Source organism: Amborella trichopoda, chromosome 12 (assembly GCF_054954075.1).
Source record: "Amborella trichopoda isolate Santa Cruz 75 chromosome 12, AtrichopodaSantaCruz75HAP2 v2.0, whole genome shotgun sequence".
NCBI lineage: Eukaryota > Viridiplantae > Streptophyta > Magnoliopsida > Amborellales > Amborellaceae > Amborella > Amborella trichopoda.
Genome location: NC_142347.1, coordinates 6,217,667 through 6,231,012, shown reverse-complemented (window position 1 = coordinate 6,231,012; position 13,346 = coordinate 6,217,667). Strand labels below are relative to the sequence as shown.

General features: G+C 35.5%; 1 protein-coding gene across 1 annotated transcript; it reads left to right on the top strand.

Moving 5' to 3' along the window:
* The first annotated feature begins 1,104 nt into the window (after nucleotides 1–1,104).
* Nucleotides 1,105–7,460, top strand: LOC18433648 (protein C2-DOMAIN ABA-RELATED 4). Its single transcript, XM_006843730.4, has 3 exons — nucleotides 1,105–1,324; nucleotides 2,789–2,884; nucleotides 6,867–7,460. Exons 1-3 carry the CDS (start codon nucleotides 1,214–1,216, stop codon nucleotides 7,155–7,157), a joined length of 498 nt encoding a protein of 165 aa, XP_006843793.1. The 5' UTR covers nucleotides 1,105–1,213; the 3' UTR covers nucleotides 7,158–7,460.
* The last annotated feature ends 5,886 nt before the right edge of the window (nucleotides 7,461–13,346 follow it).

Sequence of the window (13,346 nt, the reverse complement as noted above, 5' to 3'; positions counted from 1 at the left end):
TTTCGTTCTTTATGTATTTAAAAAAAAGGCATTGTACATTATAAGACTATTTATTTTTGGTACTAAGATATCACAATCATTTTTAGCTCTTAAATGTAAAATCCAATAGATAAAAATATGTCACAAAATCCAAAAGAATTTATTTTAAGATTCATGCATAAAAGACACATTCTCACCCACTCAATTTCAAATATAACAGTCAATAATAATTGTGACATCCATCCTCATATAAAAAATATAGAATATTATAAAATAAATTTCCTCAAAAAAACATCATGAGATTGTACAAGATCCAATTTATGGAGGGCGAGAGCTAAGCATTGAATAATTCAGAAACCTTATTATTTTAAAAATTAATTAGTTGGTGTCATTCATGAATCCCAAATTCCTTCCCAGCACGGCGTCTTACAAAAGGAGCATTTGTACAGTATGCTCCCATGGGAGCATAATATGCTTCCATTGCCTGGTCAAACAAATAAGAGAGAGAGAGAGAGAGAGAGGAAGTGGCCAATTGAAGGAATGAGAAAGAGGAGAAGGGCTCGAATGCGATTGGAGTGTGAGAAATCGTGGCGAGAAATGCGGGCAGCCCTTTTCCCATTGTTTGCTGTGAAACCCGGAGCGAGAGTGGAAATGTGAAAACGGGAAATTCGCATTTGTCAGAGAAATAAGCACTTTCCTGTCACGCGGTCAGAAACACAAGGAATAATTTCCCACGTTTGGTGGGGGTTTCCGCTGTGTTAGAGAGAGAGAGAGAGAGAGAAGAATTTGCATCTTTGGTATTATTGAGTGGGAGGGGAGTTTCTGCTTGCGAGGGGTGGAATCTTGTGGGGGTTCCACCTGCTTTCTGGTTTTGACCTCTCCTTCCCCGTGCAAGGACAAGAGCTAGAGAGAGAGCTTGGTATTGTTAATGACATGTTGAGATATTTTAAATATAGTTGGTAAGAGAGGGAGAGATATTCTGGTTTGGGAATTGTTTTATTTGTCTTCTCTACAGAGAGATTGGAATTATCCTGTGTTGACTCCTTTTCCTGTGTAGAGTGAGAGAGAGAAAGGTCTAGAGGTTTCTTCTGGTGGATTTTGGTCCATTCACCTATATTAGGTGGAGAGATAGAGAGGGTCTGTAATTTATTGAATTTCCTTGTGTTTCTCTCTCTCTGTGTTTTAGAGAGAGAAAGAGAGAGAGAGTTGTATAGGTGCTTTGTGTTGATAGAGGATGGAGAGGGTGATAGGATTGCTGAGGGTTCGAGTAATCAAGGGCGTCAATTTGGCCGTCAGAGACATCCGGAGCAGCGATCCTTACGTTGTTCTCACCATGGGAAAACAGGTCCCTCTCTCTCTCTCTCTCTCTTTCTCTCTCTCTCTCTCTCTCTTCTCCGGATCACCATTAAATTGATATTGCAGTCACAATTATTTGACTGTTTGGTGGATAGTATGGTTTTCTTTTTAAGTGTTTTGAGTTTTGGGATTCATGCTAGTTTTTGAGGACTTTGATGTTCAGATGGCTTCATTTGTTGATATCTGATGAACTCTGTGCTGATCAACTTTCTTGAATGATTCAAGTGATGATTTTTATGTTCCAAGGCATCAAACCTCATCTCAATCTCTGATTAATTAATCAAGCTGTATCATTTCCAACTCTTTATCACAAAAGATCAGAAAAAACTTTTCTGAAATTAATGTAATTAAAATAATGAGAAGTTATAAGAAGAATTCAGAATTGTTAGGGCAAAAAAAAAAAAAAAGCAAATTCAAAAGCAGCTTGGTCCATTATTCAAATTGAACTCTCTCTCTCTTCCACAAGTGCAGATTTTAATCTGTAGTGTACATATATTCTGAAAGTAGTTTCAAGCTTTACTTCTTCTTCTGTTAATTGTACCTAAACAAGCTGTAGGTTCTCTTAAGTAGAATGCTTTTAACCGCAAATCAGAAAATTATAAGATTCACATGATTGAGGAAAAGGGAGGGAGTTAATACATGCTTTCCAAAAATGTGATCTGTTTGGTAATGAACAATAGATATACTATAGACTTTAAACGTTTTAATATAACAGATGGTGAATTAAATCAAACTGGAACTGTACCAAGAATCAAGTTATAACTAATAAGCCTCATTTTTCTTAGTGTTCAAAAACTTAAACTCATTGGCTGAATTTTGTCATGGCCAAAAATGATTCAACTAGTGGACTAGAAAAGTGAACTCAGAAAAGCTTGGCTAGTTTTTCCATTTTTGTATGAAGATTTCTAGATATACAAAATTCCTGTTTGGGAATCGAAGCCGGCTCGTCACATAACCACGCCACACAGGCCACCACAATGGAAATGCCTTGTATTTGTCAAAAGGAAAATAGGAATTTATATTTCATCGAATACTCAGATATATCCTGAGTTTTTCTTTAGAGAACTCAACCATCTTGCTAGATGAATTGACTCATCCATGTTTTTCCAACTCCAAACGAGTTTTTTCTTTACTTGATTTTACTTGGACCAACCAACCAACATTGTGAAGTTTACATCTTGTGGCTAAGTCATTGTTATGCTTTTAGCATAATTAATTTGTTGCCATGCTTCATGAATTTTTAGAATAAGAGGTTATTTAAGAAACTCACTCTCGCACCCATCGATGTTGGTACTATTGGTGTTGCACTTCTTAATCATTCTGTTACTTCTAGTGCATGTTTCTAGTTGCCTATTATTATTTTTTTCAATATTCTTTGATATGACTTTTTTGTGTTGATTAATGTCTTCCTAGTTTACCCCCTAATGTTATCGACTTGGAACATTTGCTTCAGAAACTAAAGACTCGAGTGATTGAGAAGAATGTCAATCCCGTGTGGAATGAAGAGTTGACATTTTCAATTAGTCATCCTATTTTACCTGTAAAGCTTGTAAGTAACTGCTTTGTTACTATTATTATTTAAAACCAGGGAAATGCATTTATTTATTATTCATGTGTCATAGCATGGCTATTTAATTTCGTATGCTTGTGATTTCCATTATCTGTAGAGTTTTGCAGCATACAGAGTTGCAACATATGTAACTTCTATGTAAAGGTTTGCCTCAACCAGTAACTTAATCAGTAACATTTGTTCAGCTTATGAAAATTAAAAATGAGCTAATTAAAAATGAGCTATTGTCGTATTGATGTTCCTTTTATTTGTGCATAGACACATAGAACATATGGAAATATGTTGTTTCTTTCACCTAGAATTTATATTGCTGGAAAATATATGTTTATATTTTCTGGTTGCTATAGTTGTTGGAGCCTAGAAGCTCCTGTAGGCCTTCCATTTTAAGATCTTTTATATCATCTCAGAAAGGTACAATTGTAAGCACTAAAACAAACTATTGTCAGCACTAATACCCATGTCGTTAGCACTAAAACGAACTGGTTGGTCCAACTAGGTGTCCTGAGGGCTTCCATTTTGACATTTCTGCTAAAAAAGTGTGGCTCCAATTGGGCTAGAACTGGTCGAGACTGTAATTTAGCTAATGGTTTGGCCAGGTTTGGCAAAATCTTGTAAGAAAAAGAAACTGGCTCTCTGACCATACTTTTTGTCTTATTCTTGTTCCCTTTTATGGTTGTTTCTGTTGGTCAAGGGTGTATGATCCATTAGAATTCAGCAGGTTTTGAAAGGAGCCCAGTTTGATGGAGAGCGAGGGTTTCTAATTTTAGCTTTTTAACTAAACTAGGTAGCCAAAATCTCTTATGCAAGATTGAAAAGACGATGTTATAGTCATCACACCATTTAAAGAAAGTGTGTCTTTGATAAGAATTGTACAAACTATCGAGAGATCAAACTTATGAGCCAAACTATGAAGCTCTGGGAGAGAGTGATTGAGCAACGACTAAGGCATGAAACGAGTGTATCAAATAACTAATTTGGTTTTATGCCAAGGAGGTCAACAACTGAGGCTATTTTCCTACTTACGCAATTGATTGAAAAGTTTAGGACAAAGGGAAAAGACCTCTACATGGTCTTTATTGATCTAGAGAAAGCTCATGATAGAGTACTTTGACATTTGACTTGGTGGTTGTTGGAAAAGAAAGGAGTTTCACATTACATCGACTTGATAATAGATATATACGATGGGGCGCTAACAAATGTACGAACAACTGGTAGAGAGATGAGTGAGTTTTCAGTGACAATATGTCTACATCAGGGGTCAACATTGGGCCCATGCCTCTTTGTCTTAGTTATAGACGACTTAACGCGGCACCTACAAGATGAGGTACCGTGTTGCATGTTGTTTGTGGATGACATAGTTTTGATTGATGAGACCCGAAATGATGTCAACACAAAGTCAGAACTTTGAAGAGATGCTCTAGAATTTAAAGGTTTTAAAATTAGCCAGACTAAGACTAATATATGGAATGCAAGTTTAGTAATAATAAGAGTAGAGACGAGGAAGTAGTTAAGAATGATGGCAAGGAAATACCAAAAAGAGCATACTTTCGATTTCTCAAATTGATAATGCAGGAAAATAGGGAGATTGGAGAAAATGTTGCACATAGAATTAGAGTTGGGTAGCGAAGTGGAGATGTGCAACCAGCGTTTTATGTAATCACCGCATACCAATGAAGTTGAAAGGCAAGTTCTATAGTGCAGCTATGAGACCAACTTTGCTCTAAGAGGCAGAATGTTGGGCGATCAAAAAAAAAAAACTTATAGAATTGAGTGTAGCAGAGATGAGGATGTTGAGATGGATGAGTGGTAAGACAAGAAGAAATAGAATTCGAAATGAATACATTCGAGAAAATTTAGGTGTACTAATAGGTGATAAGATGAGCGAGGGTAGATTTAGGTGGGCTAGCCATGTGTGGTGTAAACCCAATACAATACATATTAGGAGGTGCGAGTTAGTTCAAGTGGAAGGCTCAAAAATGGCAATGGGTAGGCCCAAAAGGACCTAGTTGGAAGTAGTGAGAAAAGATCTGGGGACTTATGGCCTCACTAAGGGTATGACCCTTAATAGAGTAGAATGACAAACCAGGATTCGTGTTGCTGACCCCAATTAGTTGGAAAAAAGGTGTTGACGATGATGATGATGCCTTCGTTACGAGTATTCCTTCATTAAAAACTCTCAAATTAAACCACAGAAAGAAAACGAAGTTGAGCGAAAAGGACATCAATTAACAATGGGAGAGATGTGAGATGAGGGGAACTCAAGATGAGAAATGCTTGTTGCATTAGTTCAACACATGTTTTACAGGATGGCTTATTGATGCACAAAAATCTAGAGGAAATGAACGAGTTGGGAAGAGGAAAATTTCAGCCATAAAAACAACCCAAGTCAAGCACACCACAAGGAAACAAGACAGAGAACCAGTCAGCTAGGCACTTCTTCTCTAAGGAAAGCAAGCTTTGCTTTTTTCACTGAAAATTTAAAATTTTTCCCAAGTCCTATGTGAGGCCACATCTCTCCTTTTATACATAAAAAAGTAAATAAAATACGAGATGATTGAAAACCTCCCTCTTTCATATTCCTACATGCTCCTCTTTCCTATTTTCTTCCTACTTGTGATTTTGGGTGTCTTTGTGGCTGAAGTTTTTTCTTTCTATTCTCTTTTCTCTCTTGATTTCATTGGAAGAAAGTATCAGAGCAGGCCTATTTCCTAGATTTGTGGATCTGTAGAAAGGAGGCGTGTAGGATTCGGAAAGAGGGAGGTTTTTAATTTCTCTTATTTTATGTAGTTTGTTATGTATAGAAGGAGATATGTGGCCTCACGTGGGAAGAGTTGGAGAACTTTCAGACTTCAATTGAAAGGAAAAGAAAAAAAAGAAGAAGCTTGCTTGCCTCAGACAAGGCATGCCTTTGAGGTGCTTTTGTGGCTAAAATTTTCTTCTTTTCTCATCTTCTTTTCCTCTAGATTTTTTGGTGTCAGTTATGCTACCTTTACAAAGTTACAAAATGATATGAAGGAAAATAACTCTAAAGAACGTATACAGCACTGTGATACGCCACTAGATATACACTAGAGGACAATAATGGGCTGCCAAACTCCCCATCAGTTTATTGATCAATCGGAAAGCAAGAAATAATCTCAAACAAGAAGTAATTTGTTTCTTTAAGATATTATTCCCTGCTGATATGATTAAAAGCCGTAAATAACCAGCATACTCTTCACCAAAGTATAGGAAGAAAGTTCTAGTAAGACTATCTGAAGAGGTTGAAGTGAGAAAAGCAGTTGCGAACCTTGGCCATGGTAGCACTCTTGGTCCTGCTGTGTTCGCAGTCGCACTGTTCCATATATATTTGGACATAACAAGAAAATGTACTTCATCTATAAAAAATGAAACCATTTTCTTCTTTTGTATATAGCGTGGATTTCTGTTTACAATAAAACATGGGTACTAGTATTTCAAGATATCCCTCGCACATAACCTTCTTGGTTCACTGGAAGGTCCTCCCAATGCACTGAACCGTATGTCAGGAAACATCAATGATGCTCATAGTTTTCTGGTCCATATATGACAGCCTATTTACGTGGTCACCCTCCTATAGTTCATCCAGTTATGCATCTTTTGAAAGAGCTCTAAATCCAAAAACATACATCTCTCTGGCTCTCTCTCTCTCTCTTTGTGAGGCACGTTCAATGATCCTTCTTGAAGTAGAACTTTCATTTTGTCTTTTTTTTTTTTTTTCTTTTACTTTTATGAGCACATTATGAGTGTCACTCGTAAATACTTTAGAACCAGATCTACCCTATTTATCCTTCATAAGTTGTTAACATGACATGATTTCCATACTACACTAGGATCATTCATTCATTTGTCAATTAAAAAATGCATATTCCTGGGTAGTGTGTAGTGGAATGTTGGTCTTTTTATGTGTGTTGTGCATCACTCTTCTACTTTTTTGTTGCAGAATGTGTACGACAAGGACATATTCAGCAGGGATGACAAGATGGGGGATGCCGAGTTTGAAATTGAGTCCTTTATGGAGTCTGTAAGGCTCAATTTAGAGGGTGTCCGAAGTGGTACAGTTATCAGAAAGGTGGCACCGTGCAGACAAAACTGCTTGGCCGAAGAGAGCTTAATTCGGTGGGTAGATGGGAAAGTCATTCAGGACCTTTGCCTCAGGCTACGTAATGTGGAGTGCGGTGAAGTGGAACTGCAACTTGAGTGGATCAATGTCTCTCGTTCTATGGGTATTTAGATGTGACTTCAGGTTCGTGAGGATTCTGGTTTGAATTTGCTGCCGAGAAAGTCTCCATGTTTGAATGCATGAAGCACATATGCACTAGTTGTGACATAATGTGCACTAGTTGTGACATAGTGAGATAAATTATGAAAGACTGTCGGCCTTTGCCTGTGATTATTGCTAGTTTCTATGAAACGATGGTTGGTTTTATACCATATGATTGCTCTGATACTTAAAATTAATTGATATACTCAAAACTAGGTGATGCATCCATTTTGGGTGCATTAAAAAATGTAAATCATGAAAACCTTTGTTTTACTTCTGGCATCATCATCTCTCTCTCTCTCTCTCTCTCTCTCTCTCTCTCAGTTTGGTGCAAGTTTGTTGCTGTCAATAAATCTTATTATGTTATTATAGGTTTGTTAAGCTACCAGTGGAGTATTTGATGTAAAAATGAGAAGAATTTCTTGGATTACATGTGCTTCTACTTGTAATTTTTTACAACGGTCAAATATATGTAATGACCCAGCAGTCACCATCTTATAGTGGTTATATTGAAGTTATGTTCAAATACAATTCACTGGTTGTCATAGTGGTTAGAAAGCCTGTAATAGGTGTTAGCACCTTACTACGTAACAATTCGCTTCCTTTCTTCCCGGGCTTAGGCTTGATTGGTTAAGATGTTGACAATTGCTATACTACATCCCTAGTTCAATGCTCCTCTTGAACTTAGCGAAAAAAGAAAAGGAAGTTGTTTGAAAGGGGGCACTTTTACAAAATAATTGCTTGATTTAGTCATTTCTGCAAAAAGATGGAGATTGGATAATTATCTTGTTTTCTTTATAAATGATAATTGCATGCATACCTTCTTGGTATTTGTGCACACGCGCACACACATGCCAAGGGAGAATAACTAGGAGCATGCTTTCTTGTCGCGAAGTTTTTTAGATAGGTTCTCTTTGAAAATCCTGCTCCTTCGTTAATTCCCAAAAAAGTACTAAAGATTTAGAATATGCTTCTATATGATATGAAATGAAAGAGGCTTGATCCAAGTTATCAACTTATCATAGAAATTCTTTCTAAAATATAAACTCCCATCAGAGCAATTAAACGCCTTCCCGACAATAGACGTATCTTACTCATTGGATACTTCCTCAATATCAAAGCATATTTCAATGGCCTCCATATAGCAATCACTGCTTGATGAGGACAGGGTTTATACATCATTACTGAACTGATGTACAAGTCTCTCACCTCTGTACTTGACTATGAAGAGCCGCACCATAATCTTGTGACTATAAAATCATGAGTAACTGAAAGTAGACAGGCGTGTCACATTCATAGTTCAATCACCAAGATGTGCTAATTCCTGGCAATATGTATACCGACATGGATAACGACACGGATTGTGTGTTAAGTAAATGCCTTGGGTGTCTAAGTACTTCAGTGCAGAAATCTAGTATGGCCCCGAGACGTCCTTAAAATAATTTCAGAATAAAATAAATTTATTTTATATATAAATCACAAAATAATTTCAGAATAAAATAAATTAAAATTATAAAATAAAAATATATAACTTAAAAGTTAAAGTTTCTCATCCAAGAAAATAAAATATATATTTGTTTCTATTCTTTTATTTTAAAAAGATGCTTCTTAAACTTTATTGGTAATACCATTTTGTATAATGCATGTCAAACATTTGTGATAATTGTGTTGGTAAAATTATTGATATTATATTCCAAGAAGGATCCTATCTCAAATAAATTTATGACTATATTAACTTGATAATAAGTAAATAACAAATGCATATTAAGATATGAAAGGGACTTCATTTTTATTTCAAGTCCCTTGTCATATCATTGAACTACACTTTTTATGAGTTCTGTGATGGCAAGATTTCCGATCGATAGGTGGGATAAGAATAGGATGGATAGAGTCATTGCCTTCATCAACCGGGCATTGGCGAAGCCACAGGGGGTTTATCAGGAATGGAGTCAATTGCTTAAATTCACTGCATGTTTGACTTCCCATGTGATGACATTTTAATTTTTTGTATTATAATAAATGCACCATCAAAAGGAGCATTTATAATTGCAGTCAACTAGTATAATAATTTTGGAAAGAAAGACGACCCTAGTTGATGGCCCTGTGATTTTTGCCTTTTAATGTCACATTGTGAGGTAGTGGCTACAAATCCCATGAATGATAATTGGAGCAAAGGATAATTCGTGTTTAGCTAGTAGATTCGTCTTATTTAAGTATAAACATAGCGCATTATATTTTTTATCTGAAGAGATGATGGAAAAAGAGGAATGGGAAAGAAGAGAATCAGAATCATGTTCAGGCAGATAGTACACATACGAATTACAAGTGAGTCCTGTGTCAAGGCATATGTGTCCGCACATGCATGTGTCGAAATGGACCCCAAGGGAAAATGAGATGTTAGTATGATATTGCTTCCTGGCATGGTTTAGATTTCTGGGCAGAGGGCATGACAATTGTGGGAAGCCTAGTCAGTAAAACTCTTTTATTAAAGTAACTGTTTTAAGTATACTCTGCGCAGACTTGGAAAGAGTCTTCCATAATCAAAAGAGGCTGCTCAATCTAAAAAAATGAATACCTTTTTGAATTAAGGTCACTGTATTACATAGGTCTTTTAAGTGTTACATACACAAATTGCAATATACGGTATACTGCATACAAAGTTGGAAAGAAGCTTCCTGTAATTAAACTCACAGTTGACTTCATACTTCATGGTGGATTGAGCACTAGAAATGTCATAATAGCCCTTGTTTAGCCAAGCCAACCACAATGGTATTAGCCTTTTGACATTTATGATGAATTGCAATGTTCCGAGAATGGATCACAACAATTTTGTGACCTCTGTAATGGAGCATGTTTGGTTAGAGGTCACTGAGAACTGCTTAAAACTTTCAAGTTTCGACAATTTAACTTAATTCAAGATGCCCCTCCCATAGTTACCAACAGTTTTTGACTTGGCCAACAATTTAATTCGCCTTAAATACCATCCCTGATTAGACTTGGAAGTATGAGATTCTAGAGTAACCTATCATCCATCAAGTGATACATATTCTTTCTATTGTCGTATTTCATACAAAAATTACTGCGTGGTGTATCATAGGAGATACTTTCCAACATATCTTTTTTTTTATTAGGCACTCGCACATTTCTTTATTATTAGGAGCTTTTTATTTATGAAATATCTTTGTGGTTAATATAAAGGATGGAGTTTCTGAGTCCCCACCTCACATGTACATGTGCACCCCCCTACACGTCTTAGAGCTGGATTTTGAATTTAAATTTTTAAGAGATTCATAGTCCAGGCCATGGTCATCTTGAATATAAAAAGAACGCAATTTTTTCCGCACCATCTGTTTTGGTTGCCTTTTTCTCAGTGTATGGACGTCGGATGGTCGGGGGACCGCATGAGTTCCCTATCTTATATAACACTTTCCGTAATATAAATACTGAGAAATTGTAGAATATGGCCATCATTTATCCTCTACTCTTTAGTGCAAAACTCAATTATTGCTGAGTTCATTTTTTGTCTAATGATCTGGAAAGATGATAGAAAAGATGACAGAAAGATGACTCATATGTTTGAAGTGGCTGTATTTTGGAGGATGATTGCATTTTTGTATTTGCTACTATTTAATGGAAAGAATAGGAGTAAGCTCAAAAGAACATGGTTGGATGTAGTGAGAAAAGATATAGCGATTTATAGGCTCACTAAGGGTTTGGCCTTTGATAGAGTAGAATGGTAAATCAGGATTTGTGTAGACATCCCCCAATAGTTGGAAAGGACTCTAGTGATGGTGATGTTGATGAAATGAAAGAGGCCACCGTTTCAAAAAGCGGACCGCCCAGCATTGGACGGCCACCAGGCGGATATTCCTAGGCGCCCGCTTGAACCCGTCTAGGCGGCCGCCCAAGGCATGCGTTCTGTTCAGGGGTACAAATGTGGCTCCTTGAGGGTATTTTTGGATCTTTTTTTTAATATTAAAGAGACAAATCTTAAACCCATTAAAGACTATATAGATAGAAAAAAAAATTCTACTAGGCCTCCTGGGGTTTTGGCGCCCGCCTAGGCACTGGGTTAAAATTTTGAAAAATATATATAAAGAGAGAGTTGGACTTCTTCAGCCACATTATGTAGTTCTCTTTATAAGTTTGGAAAATAGCTAGAGGCATATTCTTCGGGGAAAGAAAATAGATGTTGTAATGATGTTGATGGCATCTCTCTCTATCCCCCCCTACACCTTTTCCCCAAATGAAAATAATAAGATATTAAAACAAAATTCTCTCTCTCTCTAAATGGAAATAATAGCTTATTAAAAGAAAACTCTCTCTCTCTCTCCATGGAAATAATAAGATATTAAACCAAAAATTAAATTCCCATAGTTTAGCCTTTGGGTTAATGGATAAGACATCGATTTTGCATTTCCTAAAACGGCATTGGGTTAGGAAACCAAGTAAACCCACCAAAAAAAAAATAGGAACCGGATTTATTTATGATCCGTACTTGATTATTGTCAAACAATTGTCGATCTGGATCGAAATCGTCCAATCTAAATCGAAAATCGTCTTAAGCTATTCAGATCTCATAATACATCGAGAACCCACTGTGTTCCCCGGAGCTAACGTGCACCACACATGCATACGCAAGCTCCCTCATGAAAGCCATTACGTGTCATCAGACATTAGTGTTGGGTTGTCAGGTCTTATAGTGGTGTTTCCTCCCACAAACCTTATAGGATAATTGTTTTAGGCTTTTAGCTTTTAGCTTTTTCTTTCATCTCTAGCATTTCATTATGTTGGGGTGAATAACTCTGGCCTAATAAACTATGGTGCGAATAATAATAGTTTATGAGATATTTTAAAAGAAAAATAATAATGGCTATGGGGTATTTTAAAAAAAAAAATACACTAACTTATGGGATATTTAAAAAGAAAAGAATAATATTAGCTCATAGGACATTTAGAAACAAAAAATACCACTTGCTCATGGGGCACCTTTAGTCCATATGCACACTTCAAAATTTGCTTTCAAATTGTTTTATATGTTATTCTTCATTGGAAGAATTAATTTATTTATTTAATTTTTTACTTCTATTAAAACATGATTATAAATTCATATTTTCAAATTCTATATTTTGTCCATACTAATTATTACACATTAGATCTATTTGTTTGTGAGGGTCATGCCTTTTCTTTCTCTCCACTAAATCAAAAGGTCCGAAATTATTATACATTTCCTTTTTGACATTATAAATTTGAGTCAAAGAAATCCATTTTATTGCAATGAGGTACATTTTAAATTTCATTTTGACTATAAAATGAATGCAATAGATAACAAACACTAAGAAATGGAACAAACAGTATTTATGTATTTTCAATATAAAAAATATATATAATGCAATACCACTAATTTCTTAAAAACGTAAAAAAAATGTTGAGATTTTAAAGAAAGTAGCCAATTGCACGTGCTTCATACGTGGCTTGCAAATGTGTTAAGAATGAAATAGCTACAATTTAATGTGAAGATATTTTATTATGCAAGATAGAAGATGTGTAATAAGCAAAAGTCAGAGGAAGTGGAATATTTTATATGGCATTAGGGAAGATAAGAGAGAGTAAGAGAGGTGCGTACTAATAACTAACTCTATATATATATATATATATATATATATATATATATATATATATATATATATATATATATATATATATATATATAGATGAACTAGAGTCAGTGAAGGAGATTAATATCCCAGTGAGGAATTTTGTTCAGAGCTGCTTTTATCTGTGCTAAGCAATATTGATACTCTAGTTTTCCTATAGATACAAAAATTAAACTGATATTACTAATTAGAAGGAGTTGATGAAAGCAATTAACTACGGTTATAGTATCGATTATTTGTAAGATTATGAATTGAAGAATAATCGACAAATATAAGGCAAAGCTAACTATTCAAATGAGAGGGGTGATTTATATGTAAGCATGATGAAATACATCACCAAGTATCGATTATAAACGTTGATCTAGACTTTGAGAAGACTCAATAGGATGGTGCCAATAACATTTTTTGAATCGCAACAGAAATCACCATTTATATTTTCCATAATCAAATCACTATAAGATGTGAATTTAACCAAATAATATTTTAAGAAAGCTTCGTATAA

What these genes read in the sequence shown, in the direction of transcription:
- LOC18433648 (XM_006843730.4), top strand. Translation starts at nt 1,214, where the DNA reads ATGGAGAGGGTGATAGGATTGCTGAGGGTTCGAGTAATCAAGGGCGTC. An exon ending in TTCTCACCATGGGAAAACAG is followed by an intron (nt 1,325 to 2,788) that starts GTCCCTCTCTCT and finishes CATTTGCTTCAG; the next exon opens with AAACTAAAGACTCGAGTGAT. An exon ending in CTATTTTACCTGTAAAGCTT is followed by an intron (nt 2,885 to 6,866) that starts GTAAGTAACTGC and finishes TTTTTGTTGCAG; the next exon opens with AATGTGTACGACAAGGACAT.